General features: G+C 43.1%; 2 protein-coding genes across 3 annotated transcripts; one reads left to right on the plus strand and one right to left on the minus strand.

The window, feature by feature from the left end:
• Window positions 1-6,540: 6,540 nt before the first annotated feature.
• LOC136539027 (dolabradiene monooxygenase-like) lies at window positions 6,541-8,299 on the plus strand. The gene is made up of 2 exons (XM_066530956.1): window positions 6,541-7,431; window positions 7,552-8,299. The coding sequence occupies exons 1-2, from the start codon at window positions 6,541-6,543 to the stop codon at window positions 8,179-8,181; spliced, it is 1,521 nt and encodes a 506-aa protein (XP_066387053.1). The 3' UTR covers window positions 8,182-8,299.
• Window positions 8,300-10,871: 2,572 nt separating this feature from the next.
• On the minus strand, window positions 10,872-18,821 carry LOC136525732 (uncharacterized). Of its 2 annotated transcripts, none has more exons than XM_066518619.1 (13): window positions 18,296-18,821; window positions 16,512-16,584; window positions 16,369-16,425; window positions 15,971-16,026; window positions 14,753-14,966; window positions 14,197-14,283; window positions 14,052-14,126; window positions 13,871-13,954; window positions 13,043-13,107; window positions 12,306-12,516; window positions 12,056-12,144; window positions 11,447-11,561; window positions 10,872-11,101 (listed from the first exon to the last, which is right to left on the minus strand). In XM_066518619.1, exons 1-13 carry the CDS (start codon window positions 18,730-18,732, stop codon window positions 11,063-11,065), a joined length of 1,602 nt encoding a protein of 533 aa, XP_066374716.1. In that variant the 5' UTR covers window positions 18,733-18,821; the 3' UTR covers window positions 10,872-11,062. The 2 variants fall into 2 exon arrangements, with proteins under 2 accessions (XP_066374716.1, XP_066374722.1); XM_066518625.1 differs by lacking the exon at window positions 18,296-18,821 and adding an exon at window positions 17,727-17,780.
• Window positions 18,822-25,184: the final 6,363 nt, after the last annotated feature.

Here is a 25,184-nt window from a genome sequence, read left to right on the forward strand (position 1 = left end):
ATGCTTGTAGAGGGAAATTTTGATTCCTACCAAACTACTTCATCACTCTTTGGGGCAAGTGGTGCTCGACGACATAGTAGAAGATCATCACTACATTGGATTGCCACAGCACCTTCTCAGCCTCAACATATGGGGCCATGTTCAACTCCCATATGTCTTGCCTATCATATGGATCCCATTGAACCTGTAACTTGTGTTATTAGTACATGGCCTTGCTGATACTTTATGAAGAAAATGAATGGAAGGCCTCAGGTGGTAAAACAAACCTGATTTAGAGTTAAAACATCCAAATCATTGGAGTATTGAACGTAGCGCCGTTGCGGCTGACCCCAAACCGACTTAATTCCCTGTCCAAAGGTAGCATACGGGGGGACGATAGTTACCATGTGTCCAAGCCTGAAAAACAAAACAATTCTAAGCATTTCACTTAGTGCATGCAGTAAATGAAACACATATAGCAATTAAATGCAAGGTACTTACCACAACTCTACCTCTATGCACCCATCCGATAGGGAATGCGCTCCCAAATCCAAATCTGAAAGCAAGTATGTGCAACCACCTATGTTGGAATTGGGGTTGGCCCTCCTACATCCCTCGCATAGCTACCGATACAACCAAGCAAGAGTGGTAGACCCCCAACTATATTAGGCGATGTTTTCCCATGGCTCACGTAGCTGGGGTAGGACCATCCACGAGACGGTGTTCCTAGAAGCGTCTAGAAACAGGAACTCTGCCACCATGTGACATAGCTAGACACAAGCATGCCTCTCAATGATGTCGTTCAGTGCATAGGGAGGGCACTTGTTGAAGCGCTGCCGCAACCAGGCTGAGCTGACACCTGACGTCTTCTTCTCCTTCTTCCCTTCTTCAGGGTCAGGTGGCCGATGCCTGGTAAACTGCTCCACCATATCCTTCCAGTTTAGTCGCTCTACCATGCCTGTCACTATCGGACCATCCAAGCGAAGGCCCAAAATGTAGCCAATGTCTTGCATGAGCATGGACATCTCTCTAGAAGTTAGGTGGAAGCTATGGGTCTCCGGATGCCACCTGTCGATGAAGGTGGTGAGGAGGGGACCATCCATGTCTAGGAGGCCAGCATTGATAGCTCTAGCCAAGCCTAGAAAATTGGCTCCTGCTCTTGAGAGGTACGGGGCGTAGCGCTCGTCCCACTTGAGCGGTTGGTGAGTTCGAGGACACAGCAGGGACCAAGGCCTAGAAAGAAACAACATTAGAATTCGATAGCGGGGTTAAAGACATTATACATGAAAATAAAATATTGTGTGCAAATCACTTACATCACCGTTGTCGACCATCAAGTGCGCTCGGTGGTCCTTGTCATAATAGGTCTCAAGAAGGGGGAACTGCGGGTGCGCCATGCTGCAATTGTGAAAACGATGAGACAAAATAAATAAAACTTGCTAGATGGTACAAAAGTAATGAACAAATGCATGGAATATATAAGCAACACCTATTTTAATCTATGTATGTACCTTTCTAACCTTCGAACCACTATGACTCCCGTTCTGTGTTTCTAATTTCTTTGACTTCTTACGATTCTTATATGTGGCAGCGGTATGACTGGTTTTGTGACATTTGGAGCAACAGACCTGTCTCGGTGCCTCATCAAAGTCACCAAAACCATACAAATCTTCACCATACTTGTTTGATGCATCCATAACTCCTCGGAGCCATTTTTTCTTCCTTCTACCCTTCTTTGTTTTCAGAAGGTCCGGATCCGAAACATAATCCAACCCATAGTACTTGGGCCATTGTGTTGGATCTAGGTAAGGCTCAAGCTCAACTCCCACACTTTGAGAGTGTTTGACATGAGGTAAAAAGGAGACATGAACTTTTCACTTTCGTGGTCTAGACCCCTGCATCTGAAAGCTGTAATGACATGCGAGCAAGAGACATGGAGGAGTTGTGGAATGTTACAAGAGCATTCTACTTTCTCAAGGCCCACCCTATAATTCCTACCACCATACTTCTCGCCCCCCAGGGTTCGTTCCTCCGGCGAACCTGATATTGTACACTAACCTCGATCGCCCAAAAGCCTTCCCCCACTTGGTTGGAAGCTATCGTCTCCGAGAGATCCAAGTGTTTCGTACCGGCACTACCCCATTTCTCTTTAGACGCCTTTGCTATGTTCCATCAATTGATAAAGTATTCATTGCACTTTCTGAATGAGTACTCCACAGTACCTGACATGGGGACTACACGGACACCCTTGAACACCTTGTTGAACGATTCTGAACAATTGGTAGTCATCACGCCGTACCGAAGACCTCTAGCATCAAATGCAAGAGCCCACTTGTCCCTTTGAGGCATCTGATCCGGAAGCCAACTCTTTGCCCTAGCATTGAGGACCTTCTGTAACTCTGCAAGCGTCTCTTCGAACTTTTCCTTCGGTTCGACACCCACATAGTGACTTCAACTTCTACACTACCTCCTTTTTTGCTACCTCCTCCATATGTTGGCAGCAAAGTGCCTCATGCACCACCTGATGCTCAAGAGGAGGGCATCCATCTACATGCTCTTTCACAGCTAGTGAGCAGACTGTGATGCCAATATGAGATCATGCATATGTTTCGAGATGAACAGGGGCACATTCTATCTCACAAGCTTCATGAACCAACACCAACTATCATCGTTCTCACCCTCAGCCAAAGTGAATGCTAAAGAGACAAGTTGATTGTCCGGGTCCACTCCAACGGCAATCATCAATACACCCCTATACTTGCCTATTAGGAATATACCATCAACAAGTACTAAGGGATGACAATGCTTGAAGGCCTCCACGAACTGAGCAAAACACCAAAAAACTCTCTACAAAACATGCTTCAGAATGGTATCCATGTCGTGACAATGCTGGCCCACATAAGGATACCACCTAAGGCCTAGATTGTAGTGCTTCATGGCACTTAGAATCCTAGGAACTTGGTTGTACGCCTCTTTCCAATCGCCCCATAGCAACTCTATAGCATGCTGCTTTACCCACCATGCCTTTGAGTACTTCACTATATAACCAGTGAACCCAAATATGGTGTCAATCATGCTTGAAACAGATGTGTCACTATCAGGCCCTAACCGTGCCAACAAGACGACGACCAAGGCAACAGGCTGTGTTTTGTGCGTGCACACCCTTCGGCTTCGAAGATCGACACGTGTGAGGTTGTCTCACATTGTGAATCTTCCACTTTTCATTTCTCTGCCTCCGAGCCCATAGACCCTGTTGACATCCATTCTTGTAAAGGACCATGTACCTCTTGTTCTTGTCAGGAGTGGCTCACATAATACAGCCTATGAAACCAAATGGCATAATCCATCAGGAAATACTTGAGATGCTCCAACGTATCAAATACCATTCCCTTCTTAATCTCCACCTCCTCGGTATCTGGTACCTCATCGGCCAACAACTGACAAACCAGGTGTCACATATTGCCTGGTCAACCATACTAATGTCCATGAAATTTGGTACCGAGGGTACCTCCACATGGACAACCTTCAATTGCCTCAATTCAACTGTCATTGTACTCCATTCTCAATAACTCGTCAGCTGGGACTCCTATTGCGTCCGATAACCCTCCCTCACAACAATCACTTTCGTCCTCGCTACTAGGCTTAGACCTATACTCATTCTCCAACACATCATCCGAAGTACTTGGCCCCTGAAGTAAAGTCATCTTCGTCCACTGGAGGCAACATCAACTTTGTCATCCTCCTATCCTTGCGATATGTCATCCATATCATGTGTTCCATCTCCGTTGCCATCGTCCTCATCAAACGTTTCTTCATCGAAATCATCATTCAAGGCACCAGGCTAACATGACCTATCAACTTCTCTAACGACAACCACATGCAACTCTTCGTCTTGGGTAAGGTTCTCTACAGGGCTCCACATCCACATTATCATCCACAACCACCACAATTTGCCTAGACCACTTCTCCACAACAACTTGCAAGCACCTAACACTGCTACTCTTGACAACCTCTATGTAGTTCTTCCATTCATCCTCACATGACAAACACATCAACACATAATGTGCTCGTTCCTTTCCCACAGTCAAATCTGCCATTGAAACTTAGTGGCCACCCAAATTTATCCCGACACTTGCTAACCAAAGCATCAAAGGTAGGAGGTCCACTAAAGAACTCATCATGTTCGTGCATGCTTTCGAACTCCCCGTTTGCTTTCACTTTGCCACCATGAAACATTCGCACTAACCGATCCATCTACAAAATACGAACCAACACATCAACAATATACGAAACTATGCATTTCGAAAATAAATCATATCCATTCACTAATACACTAAAATAACTTCACAGTGATGTCACCAAAGGCAACAAACATACCAATCTAAATCCACCATGCATCTACTACCTACGTCCATGCAACACATAGTTTACGTCCAATCCACGTGCAGAGTATATCCAAAACCTAATCTACGCATCAAATACCAACGAGCAACGATAAAAATATTCACACCATCCCTAATTTCCTAACCCTAGTCATGGAACTGATGAGGCAAGAAATCAAGAAATCGAGGGGGAAGAAGATCAACATGGTTGTTTACGTGACTACACGGCCTACGGAGGTGAGGGCCGACGTTGGGGGAAGTCGGCGTCAGTACGCCTATGGCACGACGAGAGAGGGAGTAGTAGCAGCAGCCGCTCAACTCCCCTGCGGCGATCGGAGACGGCGTGGACGGACGGAGGTGGCGGTGGAGGCGTCCCAGGCGACAATGGCGCCTAGGCCGCGTCCTCTTCTTCCCTAAGCGACTCAGGAATGGATGGAGATGGAGAGGGAGAGGGAGACAGAGGGTGCACGAAGTGGGAGGGACCGGGGTGGCACGGTGGCGTGGCTACACGGCTGCTCGCGGGCCGGCGGTGGCGGCAGCACGCGGTGTCGGGGGCGGATGCGGGTGAGCAAGAGAGAGAGAGAGAGAGAGAGAGAGAGAGAAAAGAAATGGGCCAGGCCGGCCAAAACCTAACTCGGCCTAGCTTGGCGCGACAGCACTGTCGCGCCGGAGTTGCTAGCGTAGCAGGACGGGGCCCACGCTACGTTACGCCAGCATCGGTCAAACATGATTGCCATGGTGGCTCGGCTTGTCGCGCCATCGCATGTGGCGCGACAGCGTGGTACAGTTGCGCCAGACGCGCTGGCATGACAAAAAAGATCAGATTTGTAAATACTTTCTTTTTGGATTAGTATTAAAATATTGTTTAAAAAAGATTGAAAATTAAAAAAAAAATCCGCTTCTTTGCATTGTTGCTTCCCGGTTTGCCGCTGACAAGTTGCAGCTACGACTGCAGCATAAGCTGACGCGAGCAGGTCTTACCTGTCACTATTGAAGTCGCGGGCTGGGCTCATAGTCATACTCGGATCGGATGCAAGTCCACGGCGAAGTCCGAAGGCACAGCACGTGTGCAGAAACTTGTTAGTTGTTATTACTCGTCCAAGCATGTGCGCGGAAAATTTTAACAGACTTTTTAAAAAATTACGTAAATATCGTCTTGGTCGTGTGGGTTGAGCAGGCGGGACCCAATAAAAGAATCATTGGCTAATGTTGATGCTCGTAGTATGAGTTTTGCTTCACCAGGGCAAAAAAATTCTGTGCTTTTCGTACAGGGCCGATGGGGGCATGCGGATCCCGTTTCTTATCAGTGATCTAACTCATTACGCATTGAGGAAAAAAAATCTTAACCCACAACATACATTTTTTTAAAAGAAAATGAAGCTACTGCATTTCACCCTTTTGCCACCGTAACTAGTCTATATCTATATCTCCTGTAAACTAATCTCCACTGCATGTCCTATCTCATGTAAAATATCCCTATCATCTTTCACTAATAGCCATGTCATGTCACTAACTTCCAACCTCTTAACGTAAACTGTCCACGTCATCTCAAGTTCTATCTCAACATGCAAGACATCCATCTTCACAAATAGCCATGTCATGCCACAACTTCCAACTTCTTAATGTAAGTTATCCACGTCATCTCAAGTTCTATCTCAACAAGCAAGACATCCACGTCATCTTTCACTAATAGCCATGTCATGCCACTAACTTCCAACCTCTTAATGCAAGCTATCCAGGTCATCTCAAGTTCTATCTCAACAAGCAAGACATCTACGTCATCTTCCACTAATAGCCATGTCATGCCACTAACTTCCAACCTCTTAATGCAAGCTATCCAGGTCATCTCAAGTTCTATCTCAACAAGCAAGACATCCATATCATCTTCCACTAATAGCCATGTCATGTCACTAACTTCCAACCTCTTAGTGCAAGCGATCCACGTCATCTCAAGTTCTGTTTTAATACGCAAGACATCCACGTCATATTCCACTAACTATCCACATCATCTTTCACTAATAGATATATCATGCCACTAACTTTCAATCCTCTTAATACAAGCTATTCCATACCATCTCTACTTAATTTCATTTTTAATTTTTTTTGTAATCTCCTGCAGCAAATACGTGGAGTATCTAAATAAACATATACGCAATTAAGTAGCTACTAGGTAGCCACAATGGAGGACAAGGTTCTCCTCGCCGTGGCCGTGGTGGTGCTGGTCGCCGTCCTCTCCAAGCTCAAGTCGTTGCTCGTGACCAAGCCGAAGCTGAACCTGCCTCCAGGGCCATGGACGCTGCCGTTGATAGGCAGCATGCACCATCTCGTCAGCAACCCGCTGCCCTACCGGGCGATGCGCGACCTGGCGCACGAGCACGGGCCGCTCATGATGCTGTGGCTGGGCGAGGTACCCACGCTGGTGGTGTCGTCGCCGGAGGCCGCGCAGGCGATCACCAAGACGCACGACGTCGCGTTCGCCGACCGTCACATCAACAGCACCGTCGACATACTCACCTTCAACGGCATGGACCTGGTGTTCGGGACCTACGGCGTGCAGTGGCGCCAGCTCCGCAAGCTCTGCGTACTGGAGCTGCTGAGCGCATCGCGCGTGCAGTCGTTCCAGCGCATCCGCGAGGAGGAGGTGGCGCGGTTCCTGCGGAGCCTCGCCGCGTCCGCCGCCGCCGGCGCCACCGTCGACCTGTCCAAGATGATCTCTAGCTTCATCAACGACGCCTTCGTCAGGGAGTCCATTGGCAGCCGGTGCAAGTATCAGGAGGAGTACCTGGATGCCTTGGACACTGGCATCCGGGTGTCGGCGGAGCTAAGCGTAGCTAACATCTTCCCGTCATCTAGGCTGCTGCAGAGTCTTAGCACGGCGCCACGCAAGGCGATGGCGTGCCGCGACGAGATGGCGCGCATCCTCGGGCAGATCATCCGCGAGACCAGGGAAGCCATGGACCGGGGTGACAAGACTTCAAACGAGAGCATGATCTCTGTCCTGCTCAGGCTGCAGAAAGAGGGCGGCTTGCCCATCGAGCTCACCGACGACATCGTCATGGCGCTCATGTTTGTAAGTCTTGTTCCCATCACCGCCTAGCTTGCTTTAATTTACTTCGATCAGAAAGAGGCTAGCTACCAAGCTGGAATTTAACCGATCAATTGCTGGTTTAATTAATTTTGTCTCAACTAGGACCTATTTGGCGCGGGCAGCGACACCTCGTCGACGGCGCTGACCTGGTGCATGACAGAGCTGATCCGGTACCCGGACACGATGGCCAAAGCGCAGGCCGAGGTCTGGGAGGCCTTCAAGGGGAAGACCACGATCACGGAGGACGACCTGACCAGGGCAAACCTTAGCTACCTCAAGCTGGTGTTGAAGGAAGCGCTCAGGCTGCACTGCCCGGTGCCGCTCCTGATTCCACGCAAATGCCGCGAGACGTGCCAAGTCATGGGCTACGACATCCCTAAGGGTACATGCGTGTTCGTCAACGTCTGGGCCATTTGCAGGGACGCCAAGTACTGGGAAGACGCCGAGGAATTCAAGCCGGAGCGGTTCGAGGACACGAACCTAGACTACAAAGGGACATGCTACGAGTACCTCCCGTTCGGGTCTGGCCGTCGGATGTGCCCGGGAGCAAACCTTGGAGTGGCCAACATGGAGCTTGCACTGGCGAGCCTTCTGTACCACTTCGATTGGAAGCTGCCAAGCGGAGAGGAGCCAAAGGATGTCGATGTTTGGGAGGCTGCAGGACTGGTTGGAAAGAAAAACACAGGCCTGGTTTTGCACCCTGTCAGCCGCTTTGCTCCGGTTAATGCCTAATTAACGCCGCTGCACTAACCAGTATTATGCACGTGCTTTAGTGATATATGAGAAAAACGCGGCAGACGACGGCTGGGCGCCCCGTATGTGAACAGTAACCAAAGCCTTGAGAGAGCGCGGAATCTAGGAGCTTTATGGAGTTTCATATGAGAAAATAAATCCAACCAATTTGGCCTCTTTTGTTACTATAAATACCTTTGTAGTTTTCTACTCCTGTATTTTTAGATTTGGAGTAATATTGCGCGGCACTAGTTGGCCCCTCCCGTAATATTACTCCAAATCTAAAAAAGACAAACTAAACTCTGCATTTGTTTTTTTCGTCCAGGGATAAAATAGTCATTTTACCATTGACTTAACACCGTTAAGTAGAGATGAAAACTAGTACGGATATTTTTCGACCGTATTCAAGACCTGAATCCGTTTAGAGGGGTTCAGATCTGTCCATATCCAAATCCAAATATTCAACATCCGATACCGTATCCGTATCCGAATATTCAAATCTCATATTTATTATGTCGATATCCAATCGTATCCTATCTGACATGGTTATCCGTATTTGAATCCGAAATTCGAACATAAATATGAAAATAAATGTATTATTAGTGATATCCGTCCGTATCCGATCCGTTTCCAATCTCTACCGTTAAGTGCCAGAAACGAACGGAAGACCATACAAGTAAGTGAATTTCATTTTCAGACATTACAGGTAAGTTAAAAAATGAACCATGAAAGGAATATACGTTATTTTGAGGATCATACAAGTAAATATCTCAAAAAACAATGTACTCTTACTCCTACTAAGGCGAAAAAAAGCTCTACCATTTCAATTATTTTGTAGAAAAAAGGTGGAATAGTCAATTCCATATCTTACTTTTCCAAACAACACGCTTAGTTGGGGGTAATTGAAAAGAGAGGATGCGAGCTAGAGAGTTTAAAAACCTTTTGTTTGTTTCGTGGGAGTGAGTGAATTCTTTTTTTTTTTAAATTACACAGCATAGCATAGACGTTAATATGTACGCATACTCACTCCTATGAACACATATCCCTAAATCGTACCCCTGTAATCATCTCCGAATCTTACTCACAAACATAGCTCATTTATCTCGAACACTGGGGACTGGGGTCGAATCGCTGAGAATAAGAACGCCACACATTCAGACGAAGACGAAGCGTTACTTTCCCATTGGGCCTTGTACGTGGTCTGTGAACTGTGATTTGGGCTGCCATGGACTAGAACGCCATGCTACCGTTGTGCCGTCCTCTGCCCGTTCGTCTTTCCGAGTTCTCGAATACCTTTGCAGCCCTAGTTTTATAAAGATTAATAAGATTTTAGTTGTCATTTTCATTTACCCACCTCATGGCGCCATTTCCGTTGGTTGGTTCTCTACTGCAGCCTTAGTTCTACTTTATTTATTATATATAAATCCTACAGTAACAATTTTACCACTGAGGCAGCTGTTGGATAGATTGACGCAAGCGAGGACGACACACATTCCTTTCTTCACTGAGGCAGCACTGATCGTAGCATGAGAGCTATGGAAGATGCACAATGACAAGGTTTTTCAACAGCATGAACCAAGCATAGCCGTCTGGTTGAAATTTTAAAAATCAATGTTACCTTGTTAGATTTAAAGATGACTTGTGATCATCATTTGGTGTTTGGCTAGATGCTTTTAGTTAGTACCCCTTTGTAAGGTGTACTCTTCTTTTAAATGAAAAGTCCTCACTATGGGGATCTCCCCCACAGTATTTTACGGTAAAAAAAACAACTCTACCATTTTTAACATAATATTACATGATGGATTTCATCAATTATTTTGGAAGGTATGTTTTTCGTGAGCCATATAAAAAATGACAGCTTAGAGTTCCTACAGCAACGCGCATAATATCTTGCTTTAGAATATCATCTAGTATATGCAACGTGGTTGGAGCAAAATAGACCCATCCGTTGGAGCTGGTTGTTTTTTCTTACTTTGCCGGTGAATTTCTTGGTGAAAAAAAAAACAAAATAACCAAAAACAGTATCAGTGGAGTAAAATAAAACGCAACGGATTGAAATGGACTTCTTGGCGAAAGGAAAAACACATCAAAACATCAACATCAGAAAATATAACAATAAAAATGAGAAACATAGGAAAGCGGACCAAAATTCGTTGATGGTGACGTATGTCCCAAGACAGGGGAATTAATTAAGGTATCGTCGTGATTTATGTAACGTTTTTGTTTAGGTATATACCTAAGAGCTACTCAATAATGCTTCTCAATTCATGATTTTTTAAAAGAATGAAAAAAAATCCATCTCCAACAACTCCTAGCCTAAGAAAAGAATAAAGAGTTTAAAAAGATTCCTGATGCAAATGTACAGACTTACCTAAAGAAAGAATAAAGAGTTTAAAAGGATCCTGATGCAAATGTACAGACTTACCCGAGGAAAGAATAAAGAGTTTAAAAAGGTTACAAACGTACATAATAGAAATAACTTGGATATAATATAGAACTGATGCAAAATTATAAGGATCTTATTTATTCCTCCTATTTTGACGAGTTGAAAAACTCCATAATTTTGGAAAGAAATTCTTGGAAACTCTCGGAGACACTCTACGACAGACCGTCCAGAGAAAATTAACCATATGTGGATATGCCAACAAGCCTGGAGATCATATAGGGGCATTTCATTCGGTGGACAAAAATAAGGGTTGGTCACTGTGTGACGCGTAAATGAAGTACATAAAACATTGTACTGACGCCCAGTACTGCGACTATCCTGTCATACAATCAATAAGGTGTTCGTCTAGTCTACCATCCAACAATACAGCACTTGCGAACACTACGAGCCAAGTAGCCAACTATGCGGGTCTGGCCAACTATTCCTCGCTTATGCTCACAAGTTTGGGAACTTCGTACTGTACTCCTGGGCGGACTGCAGAAAATAAAGGAAATGTTTAAAAAAAAGTTCAATAAAAAATAGGAACAAGTTATCCATTAAGGCTGTGTTTAGTGGTAGGAATTTGGATTTTAGGGCTACTGTAGCACGTTCGTTTTTATTTGACAAATAGTGTTCAAACGTGGACTAATTAGGCTCAAAACGTTCGTCTCGCAATTTCCCACCAAACTGTGCAATTAGTTTTTCTTTTCGTCTACATTTAATGCTCCATGCACGGGCCGCAAACATTCGATGTGACAGGTACTGTAACAACTTTTTGGAAGTTGGGGTGGTACTAAACAAGGGCTAAGAAACATGGCATCGAATTCAGGATCACATTACCATAAATGTCGCTGTAATCATCTTTCCCGCGAACCATCTTCCATGAAGTGCTTGTTGGGCTTTCGCTGCTGCAGACACACTATCGAAATGCAGATACACAAAGCCTGCAGTATTTCTGCTCCAACAGCAACACAAGTGACATGTTAGTTGAAGTTGAGAATAGACAACACGGCCACATAATATAGCCTTGAGTTCAGAACCAAAGTAAACACCATTAGAAAAAGGAACAAACTAAACTGCAACAGATTTAACAAAAAAAACATTAATCAAATTAGGAATAGATAGAACATAAATATAATTGAGTTGATTAAGTAGACCAAAGTCACATTACACTACTATTGTTAGAACAACCAAGACAAATTCCACTCCCTCTGTCCAAATTATACTTTTGACTTGTCCTACGTCAAACTTTTCTAACTTTGACCCAGTTTTAAGAAAAATATAGTAGCATCTACAAGTTCAATAAATGCACTATAAAAACATATTTCATGGAGAATTTAGGGAAACTAATTTGATGTTGTATATGTAGGTGATTTTTTCTATAAACGTAACTAAGTTGAACTATTATTTCAAACGGAAGGATATTGAACAATGGGAAAGACAACTTACTTGTCAACAAAAATATGCTTCACTGCACCAAACTTGGAACATTCATCTTGGACATCATCTCTAATGTCCAAGTCAAAATCAGGATCCATCTGAAAAATAAAAAGAAAAAACTTCTCATCAGTCAGGTCAGTATTGAAACAAATGTACAAATGCCAAGGAAGACAAATTTTGAATCAGCCAAACAAAAAAATCATCATGCCTGTGGCATGCCTAAAATACATGAACAAACACATGTGCAAAAGAGGAATACCTCCAACGCTGGGTCAAACATGTTTTTAAGCAACAAGAATTCTGTAGGTGTAGACATGATCACATTCTGAGTGGTAACAGGAAGCACAGGTGCCCCAGGAACTGATCCAACAGAAGCAACTGTTGGTGATAGAAGAGAAGCAGCTCCTGGAGCCCCAATAACTGAAGTAGCTGGTAAAGCCACTCCAGCAGCACCAATACCACCAGTTAAGCTGTAGATAACCAAGAAAAAAAGTCAACAACACACAAATAGCAAATTATTACTGTAACTATCTGAGGCAACCAAAACTCTAGATAATGAAATAAGCTCCATGAAGAATGAACTTAACAATCAATATGCCAGGAAAAATAAATCCTGATGCTAATATGTACATCAGTAAAATAGGCTTTGGTACAAAACGATGATCCCAATATGCTTTAATTAGCAAATTCATAGAGGACTTTTATTCTATTTATCTAATTTCTTCAAAGCAATGATACCCCATCCCCAACGGTATGTCAGGTGACAGCAATCTGTGGACGGTCACTGGAATAACACCATAGGACATAAGCTAGAGGTGTGCGGTGCAACCTTGTTAACCTGATTTTAGTATATAGCTGCACAAATTGACAAAACATTTTTAATCTACTATTGATAAATAACCCTAGTTAAAGAAGTTAGCAACTGAAGTCAGGAATGAAGCCAAATTGATCAAGTCATGCCAAGTGCACTCTTGTCAAGAAAGACTTAACAAATACCTGGTTGCAGTACCACTCCTGTCCAATTTGAGCATAAGAGCAGCTCTGGAGCTTGCATTTAGTGCCTGCACATGTTTAACAAATGCATCAAATAGAGCAAAATCCTCTAGCAAGAAGCATTGATATATGTAGGATGACTGGTTGACCACCCCATTCCCCAGTATTCCCCTTTAGCATAATGCATTTATGCCAACTACCAAGTGAAGTGGTAACATCAAAACAGTTTAGAGGCTATGAGAAAGGTCTGAATGATGAAAAAAATTAAGGTGAATGTCAGTATTCATATGTTTAGCCCCATACATTCATTGCCAGCGCATTGCCAATTCTACAAGATACGACAGAATACAAACAGCACATTTTATATGAACCGAGCTATGATATACCAGGCCCAGCTGTTAACCTTTTCTGACATATGTAGCTTGCAAATTGTAATAAATATAGAAGATAAAAGAATCTGAATTTCTTATGAATAAAAAAGTAACCACAAACATGAGTCAACTATGTACACATTCTAGCTTCCCTATCATAACAACTCGGCAAGTCTTTCAATGTCAAACCATTCTATCCAAATGCCTAACAAGAACACATAAATCTTAATAGTTGCATAATGCTTCAGAAAAAATAAATTAAATATCTCGACATATTTTTTGTAAGATTATTATATGTGAACGGAACCTCCCAAAATTCTGACGATTCTGTTTGTAACATATATGCAAGGTTAAAACCTCTGCTTTGCCCAAATATCAAGGTCCAAAAACTTATAGAAGGCATAGAAATCCCCAGTTATATAAGGTTATCCAACATGTTGAACCAAATAAGTTCACCCACCAAGCCTCCACCTTCATCGTCATCTAAATCTCCAGTAGTTGCTCCACTAGCTTGCACTCCCACATGATCAGTAACAGCTGAAACCTGGTTGAAGGAAAAAAACAAGGGTGTTAAATGGATGGACTATTGTCAACCATGTATTATCTGTTCCGTAAACCACATGATTCCTATGAAATGTTACCTTAATAACTCTGCCGGCGATATCAAGCTGCCCATTCAAGCTCTGTGCAGCTTTTGCATCTTCAAGCCGTGCAAACTGCATGGCACAACATAGTAAGAATAAACAGAGACATGGTCAATGGTGGAGCTTCAGGGGAAAAACTTACCTGAATAAAACCATAACCTTTGCACAATCCAGTCATTGAATCTAGAGGAAGCTGTACAAGCTCCACTTGCCCAAATGGTTCAAATACCTGGAGACAGAAACTTATCATCACACACAATGGATAGTGAGGAACTAAATACAAGTAGCAGTCATTCCATCAATCCTATTCGGACATAATGAAAAACATCGTTAAGTAAAACATGATAATATGGACTTGGAGAACTAATTCTCCACAAAACAACATGCAGCAATGAACAAAACTATTTTGTCAATAGTAGTTTTGGTCACATTAAATTTTAGGCACAAGTGAAACCCTGAATCTCACAGGACTAACTGAAGCCCAACGGTTATTTAGTACACCTTATTAAAATGAAGTACCGACATATCCCAATACATAAGCAAATAATTAATTGACAAAATACACTAAAAACTTTTGCTATTGCCTCAGCGGTTTTTTCCATCATGAATTTGAAAAAAAATCATATAGTGTAAAAAAAGGAATGATAAATGAATAACTTATAAGCGGGGTGAGCAATACAAGATCATATCGAATGTACCTGTCTCAATTGGTCTTCAGTAATATTTGAGTGAAGATTGCCAACATACAACTTTCTTGCTCCACCTGAAGCCGCACCACCTGATGTCGCATTTGACTGAACTAAGTTCTTTTCAGCCTCAGATGGCTTAACCATCACTGCTTGTCCAAGCAGCGGTTGACCAGACAGAGCAATTGCCATTGGAACAGACATAACGTCGTAAAACTCAATGTACCTGCAAATTTAGATATATGTTTAGTACAAATATCGAAGCGTCCAAGAAAAGATGTCTTCCTGTAAAAGAAAAAAGGAAAGAGCAATAAGTGGGGCATCATATGTTAAGATATTTCAATTTTTCACAGAAAACTTCAGGCATTTTGATCAAAATTTGTGTAGGAGGTGTGCCTAGAAACCTGCACCAAGTGTTTGTCAAATACACTGGAATCAAACTGTCCTCGACTGCTGACTGACATCAGAATGATCTAATATTCCATCTTGTAAATTGCCGATAATCCCAGCAGGTAGACCAAATTAAAAATTTCAGTGTGCAATCCTGTTGAGTATGACCAATTGATGAAAAATGATCCCCAGAAAAATGTGAAACATGAACTACAAATGATGAGCACACAATTATATGGCCACTAATAGATTTTTTTTTAAAAAAAGGAAAAAAAATCATAGTCAACGGTCACAAAATCAGCTATTTATTTTGATAGAAGTAAATCCCCAATACACAGAAGTTGATCCACAACAATGTTTAAAAAGGTGATTCAATGCTTAAGCACTAATATTTTTGCAGGAAGCAAGCCGAATTAAAAAAGATCAAGTAATAGGACAACCACTTAGAAAGATAGTCTTATTGCACTCGAAAAAACTACCAACTAACAAATGAAAATGCACTCGACAAAATTGGCAGCCTGGTTAGCTTTGGTTAAGCACATAAATATGAATTGTTAAACTTTTGTAATGTCACTGCTATTGGGCAATGAAATTCGGTTCGTCCATGGTGGGAAAAGTATATTTTTTAAGGTTTCCTGAGCACAAGTGTATGCTGTCATCCAGGACACAATCAAAATCCTAACCGGCCATTTTATGTGGCACAATTCTGGAGATACTAAAGCTAAACCCCAGACAATGCCCCCACAAATATGCTAACCGCAAACAATAATAAATACACAAGTTTAGTACATCTCTAGATTACCGCACAAATCAGGATCATAACAGGTATACAATGCTCACCCAACTCCTTTAGAACGTCTTGAGTTTCGGTCCATGATAAGACGAACATCACGAACCTGGAAAATGTTAACATAAACATTAGAAATCAGATATCAAATCATCAAAATCCCAATTTACCATATGAGAAATGTTATGCTCTTTTCACAGATGTAGACACATGTGAGATTGTAAGCATGTAACATTCTAAAATATGCTCTTACATTTGAAATGATATAAATTGTCTCATATGTGGAGATTTGATAAAAAAAAAAATCCATTTCACTAAAAAGTAAAAACAGCAATGTGTGACATCATATGTTTTACTTTGTGGGGGACATAGCAAACAAATGCCTACAGCATCAAATGCTGATATTTGCCCAACTAATAACAATAAATATAAAAACCTGGAAGCATCTTACCTTCCCAGCCCTTGAGAAAAACTCATAAACATCTCTTTCGTCTGCCTTCAAAGATAGCTGCAGTAATGCTTACTAACATTAGTTTAAGTTTAATGGGTCAAAGTATAAACTAGTACAGTAGAGCACTTTATTAAAAAATCAACCTGGAAGGCAAATACAGTCCTCTGGTCCCTTTCTGGATCAATTTCTGGCTCTGCCCCATCATCTTTCCTACGCCTTCACAACGAGAAAAGAGAACATATTTAACGAAGCAGCATAAACAAGGCATGAAGCACTAAAAATAGAATTGTGACTATTATTATTATATACAACAACAACAACAACATAGCCTTTCAATTCCAAGCAAGTTGGGGTAGGCTAGAGTTGAAACCCACCAAGAGCCCCAAGTCACGGTTCAGGCACTTCAATAGCTGCTTTCCAAGTACTTCTATTCAAACATAGATCTCTAGGTATATCCCAAGCTTTCAAATCTCTTTTTATTGCCTCCCCCCATGTCAATTTCGGTCCTCCTCTACCTCTCCTCATATTATTAGCTTGGCTTAGGACTCCACAATGCACTGGTGCCTCTGGAGGTCTCCTTTGAACATGGCCAAACCCTCAACCGACGTTGGACAAGCTTTTCTTCAATTGGTGCTACCTCTAGGCGATCACGTATATCATTGTTCCGAACTAGGTACATTCTTGTGTGACCGCAAATCCATCGCAACATACACATTTCTGCAACACTCAGTTGTTGAACATGTCGAATCTTTGTAGGCCAACATTCTGCTCCATACAACATAGCCGGTCTAATCGCCGTTCTATAGAACTTGCCTTTTAGCTTTTGTGATACCCTCTTATCACAGAGAATGCCAGAAGCTTGTCGACACTTGATCAACCCTGCTTTGATTCTATGGCTAACGTCCGCATCAATATCTCCATCCCCATGTTTTAAAGGCGGCTAGGCGTCCAGGCGAGTGCTTGGTACGCCTGGACGCCTAGGCGGCGCCTAGGCGGCGCCTAGGCGACAAGGCGCCACTGTTTCCCAAGGCAAGCTGGGTACGCCTGGACGCCTAGGCGTCGCCTAGGCGACACCTTTAAAACACTGCTCCATCCCTCTGTAGCATCGATCCCAGATACCGAAAGGTATCCTTCTTAGGCACTACTACCTTCCAAACTCACATCTCCCTCCTCCTGTACAACTCCGAGAACCCCAACTGTATTATTATATTCATCCCTAATAAGCACAAATAATCAAATGTGTCCAAAACCCCAACTGTACCATCCCAATCCATGTCCCCCAACCATGCCAGCCCAATCCATGTTGTTAACTTGCAAGTACTCCACAAGGATTTGATAAAAAAAAAAAGAATGGTGACCTGATATCTTGAGTCAGGCCCAATTGCAGGTACCATCTGAAGACGGCTCTATCGTATCATATCTGCGAGTTCCCATATTAATATTCAATATTCAAACTTAACAACCCTAGATGATAATATAAAAATAAACTACAGTCATATGTTAGCAGCCCTATAAACACTGGTGATTGGTACTAATGCAAACTCACTATGTTTGACATGTATGTGCCAAAAGAAAGTCATAAAGCTACTAATACATATAAACTGCACACTACAACACATAGCTATACAAAATTTCTAAAGCAACAGAGAATCGTGTGCACTCAATCAAGCAAATCCAACCCCCAGCTCTACTCTCTTAAAGACTTAAAGCTTGTACAGATGCTTACCAGAACAAGGCCCAGGATGACAAAATGTTGGTTTTGGTAACTGACCCTACAAAGGGTTTGGAACTAGAAACTTAGCCTCTATGAATCACATCACAGACCTTTACCAATTGACAATCCAACGGGCTCGTAACAAGACCATTAATTTGAATTGCATCAGACGTGTCCCAATAGCATTATACAGGAGAGTTCATGAATTCGTACCTGACGTCACCGCGATGGAGGTGTCGCTCGCTGCGCTCGCGCTCCCGCTCCAGCTCCCTCACCATCTCCTCTTCCTCAGCACGGCGCCGCTCCGAGCGGCTCCGGCTCCTCCGCTCCCGTTCCACTTCCCTCTCTCTGAGCCGGTGCCTGTCCCCCCTCTCCTTCTCCCGTTCTCTGCCTTCCCTGTCCCTATCCTTCCCGCGGCTGTCGCGGCTCCTCTCCTTCTCCTTCCCGTCATCTCTATCCCGGTCACGGTGCTCCCGGCCGCTGCGGTGCCGGTCCCGGTCGCGGTCCTCCCCCGAGCGGGAGCGCTTCGATATGCGGTCCTCCCCGCCCTCGCGGCGGCGCGAGCCTCGGTCCTTGTCGCCGGAACCATTGGCCAGCGGGGGAGCGGGCTCCACCGCCTTCTCCAGGTACTCGTACTCGTCGAACTCCATGGAGGCGGGGCGGGGCGGGGCGGGGCGCTCGAGTGGATCGGGAATGCGGCTGTGAAACCCTAGACGGCGCGTTGGGGGAGGCGAGGGAGGCAGGAGAACTGTTAAGTCTAAACCCTATAGTCGCGGCCTCTTAAGATTGGGGCGATACTTTTTTTTTCAGGGGGTTTGTCTATGCGGACGAAAACGGATTGGATAAATAGCTCTATTTGGATTTTATGATAAAACTTTAACCCTGTATTTTTAGTTTTTTTTTTGTGTGACGATGATCCAAACAGAGAACAAGTGAGCAAATGGCTAAAAAATAGGCTAAAATCTTTTGCTCCCAAAGAGGCTCTAAACTGGGCTAAACTCCCTCGGGGCAGGCGCTGGACGCCCATACCCTTTGCCGCTCGTATGCATGCCTGTGTATGGATAATTAATGTCATATTCGCTTGGCTGATAAGCCATGGTTGAAAGTATTGTTGGCTGGTTTGTTGTGAGAGAAAAATAATGTTCGTTGATCGAAAAAGTACGGCTTATAAGCCAAACGAACAGGGCATAAATGAGGGTAAATCAATCATTGTAGATTTAGAGGACTAAAGTTTAGCCCATGTATCAAATAGCCCAGCAGGACTAAAGTTTAGGGGCTAAACTTTAGTCCTTGGACTAGTGATCAACCACCTAACTTTGTTTTCATATTTCTGTCCGGATTGGGATTCAAATACAGATAGTGTCAACCATATTGGATATGATACGATTGGATATCAACATCATAAATATATGATTTGAGTATTCGGATACGGATACGGTATCGGATGTTGAATATATGGACTCGGATACGACCAGATCTAAACCCCTTTAAACGGATTTGGTCTCGAATACGGTTCAAAATATCCGTATCGTTTTCATCCGTAGCTATGGTTCCCACTAGAGATGAAAACGGATCGGATACGGACGGATATCACTGATATTACATTTGTTTTCATATTTCTGTCCAGATTCGGATTCGAATACGGATAGTGTCAACCATATCGGATATGATACGATTAGACATTGACATCATAAAATATACGATTTGAGTATTCGGATACGGATACGGTATCGGATGTTGAATATCCGAACTCGGATACGAACAGAACTAAACACCTATAAATGGATTCGGTCTCGAATACGGTCGGAAAATATTCATACCGTGTTCATCCCTAGCTACGGTACCCACTAGGGATGAAAACGGATCGGCTACGGACGGATATCATTGATATTACATTTGTTTTCATATTTCTGTCCCAGATTCGGTTTCGAATACGGATAATGTCAATCATGCCAGATAGGATATCGACATTATAAATATGCGATTTGAGTATTCGGATACAGATACGATATCGGATGTTGAATATCCGGACTCGAATACAGGTCAGATTTAAACCTCTCTATATGGATTTGGTCTCAAATATGGTCTGAAAAATATTCATGTACCTGTTTTCATCCCTAGTACCCATGAGTATACCGCCATAGCCTATAGGTGTCCATGCTTTTTTCTTTTTTTCCAAAACAAAGAAATTTCGAAGGGAGTTTGGATTGTGGAAAAAATTATACCACGGTAATATAAATATGAGTGTGTTGTACTATTACGTAAGAAATGATACTTTGAGCGTTATGTTCACAATATTTCCTTTATGGCCAATCATCAAGGGCTAATGGATCGGACAGGAAAAACAAAATATATAAAGAGGATGTTTGTGGCGATGGCAGCTGGGCAGGCACATGCGCAACCGGCTTTCTCCAACTGCAGTGCCGGATGGCCATGCTCGGAACGGGGAACAAATCATCGAGCCGTGGAAGGGATGGCTGCTTCAAATCGATATGGTGGATGAGGAAGGCGACTTGTTGCTGCTGCTGATTGGGGAGGCCGAGGTGTGAGGTGTCGTTGCCACGGATCAAGGTCACGGATGCAGATTGGGGAGGGCAGGGTTGGACAGGTGCAGTGATTTAAATTTTGTAATTTATGGTTTCTGCCAATGTTTTAAATCATGGGTTAAAGCATTTAGCAGAGACCACAGCAAAACGCCAAGTAAGTTATCGTGGCGCTAAGCCATTTAGTGCTTTCACCCAAAAAATATGCAATAATTTATGGCCAAGCAATAAGGGATTTCAGAAGATATTCACATTCACGCTTTCATAGGCTAGCCGATAAGCGCATAACAATCTTGCATAACTAAGACATAGTAGATAGTAGGTGACACAAATTCAGTTCCAGTGCCTGTGTTTTAGTTTCAGACTTCACTACTTTTCAGTCCATTCAGTGTTTTAATTGCAATCTTACAGATTATCCACTAATCTCTGCTTAAGTGTTTGATTGCACTTCAAACAACGACCAAATGGACAAGCTATCCACTAATGACTATCTCCAGTACTTGTACCACGTACAAATCTGACTTGTAAATTAACAAATTTGAGTACTTGGCATGAATATTAGAGAAGAGGATGAGCAAAGGAGCAGCACTGGTCTGCCATAACTGATTTTCATCTGTTTCTGTTGGTGGCTGTGACATCCTCACTTAGCTTTGTGCCGGTGGCACCGTGCAGTAGTGCAGCCACACCAACATATAATATGAACACACTGCTCTCCAAATCCATAAAATCTAAAATAATGAGCACAGAAGTTTGTATGTCCAACCACAAAAGTAGGGGAAGACAGAGTCATACACTAGGCTGTCCATATACTGGTACATTAGAAGCAAAAGAAGTTCAAGAAATAAGTTATTGCCTTTTTCACGTTTGAGCCTATGTGCTTCTCTCCAGTGTTTTTTGTCATTTCCTTGTAGGATAGCCATCTCATACCTTGTTTTGAACCTGTAATAATATAGAGAAATAGATAGCATTAGATTGTGCAATCAAGCAATTTCGGGAATGCAGGAAAAATATCTCTATTCTCCACTCTTTTAGAAATAAAAGACACTAATGCAGTACCCACAATCAATGCAGGAACAACAAGCTAGTAGTTAATCTATAATCAATTTATTGGCCAAACAAGTTTTTTGGTTTTTTGCAAACTCCCCTACTGATATGAAATTAACTCAGATGGTAAACTGATACAAGCAATGCTTGGATGTGCCATATTACCTTTTTCCAAAGGCATTTGCGTCGCTTATGTGAGTAATTGATTTCAAAATATGTTTTCACTTGTGCATTGTCTTTACAATTGTTGCTAATGGGACATTGTTTTGTTCTTGTAGTCCCTGATGATGCACCGAATGACGGCATATCTCCGCACCCATGGAGGAGGATGATGACGATGACGATGACCATGACCACGACGATGACGATGACGAGAACGATGAGTAGTGTTTCCTCTCAACTGATGCCTACAAGGTGTAGTACATATTTTGCAAATGCCAATACTTTTGGCATTACGTAGGTATTGTATATGGTAGATGGAGGACTGGTATGATAGCGCTGCTTCTTTTGTGCAAAGGCAGCAAGATCTATATATATTTTGCAAATGGCCTAGGGTTGACATTTGGTAGTACTTGTTCATGGTAGATGGAAGACTAGTGTTAGTAGTAGTGCTTGTATATGCTAGATGGAACACTTATGTACGTGATGATGATGATGATGACCTTCGAACAATGCTTCGAACTCCTTATTGTGTGTAATGCTTTGAACTCGTTATGATATGACTCATTATGGTGTGTCATGCGAACAATGTTTCGAAACCATGAAAAAATACATAGTCAACAAGTTATGAAATGGTGGACTTAGGAAATGGTTTCACAAAAATAGCGTCACTTGGAGGAAATGGCCAAGAAATTTTATGTTTGGAAAAATCCATGAAGAAAATTCAATGTCAATAAGTTATGAAATGGTACTTAGGAAATGGTTTCACAAAAATAGCGTCACTTGGAGGAAATGGCCAAGAAATTTTATGTTTGGAAGAAAATTCAATTTTAAGGACATAAGTTTTGAAAAAATTCATGAAAGCTAGATAGTTGGAGGTAATGGTCGAAGCTAATAGATTTCTAGGACTATCGCGACAGCCAAAGTGGCATGAGAAGCCTATCGCGCCAGAGTCGCTAGCGCGACCAGCCTGTCACACCACCCATGCCGGCGTGACAAGGACTCACTAGGCTAGGCCAGACCTCTTTGGTTTCGAAGGCTGGCTGATACGATAGTGTTGTGCCAGCATTAGTGGCGTGATAGTGTCGTGTCAGCCTGACTGGCATGGCTCTGTCGTGCCAACCAGCCATCAAAACCAAAGAGGTCTGGCCTGGCCTGTGAGTACTTGTCATGCCGGCATGAGTGGCTCGACAGGCTTGTCGCGCTAGCTACTCTGGCGCGGCAGTCTTATCATGCCACTTTGCCTAGTGCAATAGTCATTTGCACAGTGTTCCGTGATGGCTGCCGCGCCACCTTTGCTGGCACGATAGGCCCAAAAACAATTTTTTCCATTTCTTCCACACTTCTTAATACATAAGTACAAGTGAGACATATACATGGCATATAACAGTTCATAGATGCCCAACATGGGTGACAAGTTCACAAATGACCAACATAGCATATAACATCAAGTCCACATAGTTCATACACAACGATAGTTCACAAAGTCCACATAGTTCACAAGGCATCGACAAAGTCAAGTTCACAAGTCATCGACAAAGTCCAAATAAGCACATAGTCGACATAGTTGTTCCATGACGAACATAGACAACAAAAGGACATAGTTCACAAAGTATGCTTGAGATGGATTAAGTAGGCGTGAAGGGGTCTCGAGGACGACACAGACGACCTGGATGTGTTGGTTGGAGATTAGGAGTGCCGACATCAAAGCGATCATGGGCACGTCCTCGCACGTTTCGTCCTTGACCTCATCGCGGTCGTTGGGACAAACTCTACATAAAACATATACAATATACATGTCAAACAAGTAACATGAGGAAATAGTAAAGTGGTGGTCATTTTCACAAAATATCAATGATGTTGGCCATCCACTATCATGAACACTCATGGGTTAGTGTAAGATTACACAATAAGCACTTTATGACCAAGTGGATTACCATTTGTACTGCTTAACATACTTCTAGCAGCTTAACATACTACTTAGCAGATAAACAACCACATGACGAACTTTATTTCAAGGGCATAGTTGATACTATTGAATCCATACCCTTATAATAGCCTCATGTACTACTTGGTAATGACACACGCACCTAAGTTTGTGTACCCTGAGGAGCATCAGCAAGTTGGGAACCTGTCAGCTCGTCTTGGTCATACGTTGGATCATTGATGTCATCATCATCTCCATCATCGTCGTCTTTGTCATCCCTACATCTTGCACGGGAGCTCTTCGCTCTATCAATCGCTACCCTTTGGCTTGTATGGGTTTGTCATCCTTGGGATGCAGGAGCTGGCACTTGTACATCTTTGGCTCGCATGCAACTCAACTTGCGAGCCATCCGTCGATAGGATGTCAACACCTTCTGCAACCATGGTCATGTGAAATGAGAAGTGGTTACATATCAGTTCTAGGTATAGTTGAAATACATAGGCATAGGGGTATTACCTTGGCAAATTCTTCAAGGTATGAATTCTCGATCCCTCCGCACATCCAAGGTAAACTCTAGCCTCATTGGAAAGGTGAGCTAGCTGATTTGCCTAGAGTACATTCATAATCATCATTACCACAGTACTTTTCAAGTGAAGCTGCGTCAAGGCATAGTTGAAATGAAATGCTTACCATGTAGTTCTCAAGTGGCGCTCTCTCTAGCTGCACGCTCGTCCTTGTCATGACATCATAGGGGTCATCGTCGTTGCTCCCTTCTTCATCTATTGGAATGCTGGACAGCAGTGGATGCACACTGATTCTTGTGGACCTGTGAAGCCACAGCCAGGTACGAATGGTACGTCGCTGGTCACACAGTGAGCCCCATTATCGGTTCCACCCTCTCTCTAGCTTCCCACTCTTGCATGTACTTTTGATGCTTTAGAAGCCAGCCATTGCCGCCGAACCTTTTCCTCCTTGAAATCCTGCAAGGATGACACATGTTACATTTTGAGGCCTTGTATGATGCATGCAATGGTGAGTCATGATACATGCAAAGTCTAGCTTACTCATGCAATTGATGGGTTGTCGACTCATGCTGTAGAGGGAAATTTTGATTCCTACCAAACTACTTCATCACTCTTTGGGGCAAGTGGTGCTCGACCACATAGTAGAAGATCATCACTACATTGGATCGCCACAGCACCTTCTCAGCCTCAACATATGGGGCCATGTTCAACTCCCATATGTCTTGCCTATCATATGGATCCCATTGAACCTGTAACTTGTGTTATTAGTACATGGCCTTGCTGATACTTTATGAAGAAAATGAATGGAAGGCCTCGGTGGTAAAACAAACCTGATTAGAGTTAAAACATCCAAATCATTGGAGTATTGAACGTAGCGCCGTTGCGGCTGACCCCGAACCGACTTA

This window comes from Miscanthus floridulus, chromosome 2 (genome assembly GCF_019320115.1).
Source record: "Miscanthus floridulus cultivar M001 chromosome 2, ASM1932011v1, whole genome shotgun sequence".
NCBI classification, from domain to species: Eukaryota; Viridiplantae; Streptophyta; class Magnoliopsida; order Poales; family Poaceae; genus Miscanthus; species Miscanthus floridulus.

Coding starts and splice junctions, on each gene's coding strand:
- LOC136525732 (XM_066518619.1), bottom strand. CDS start 18,732: ATGGAGTTCGACGAGTACGAGTACCTGGAGAAGGCGGTGGAGCCCGCT. Junction 16,426..16,511: donor GGACTGTATTTGCCTTCCAG/GTTGATTTTTTA, acceptor GCATTACTGCAG/CTATCTTTGAAGGCAGACGA. Junction 11,102..11,446: donor TGATTACAGCGACATTTATG/GTAATGTGATCC, acceptor TATTTTCTGCAG/TCCGCCCAGGAGTACAGTAC.
- LOC136539027 (XM_066530956.1), top strand. CDS start 6,541: ATGGAGGACAAGGTTCTCCTCGCCGTGGCCGTGGTGGTGCTGGTCGCC. Junction 7,432..7,551: donor TCGTCATGGCGCTCATGTTT/GTAAGTCTTGTT, acceptor TGTCTCAACTAG/GACCTATTTGGCGCGGGCAG.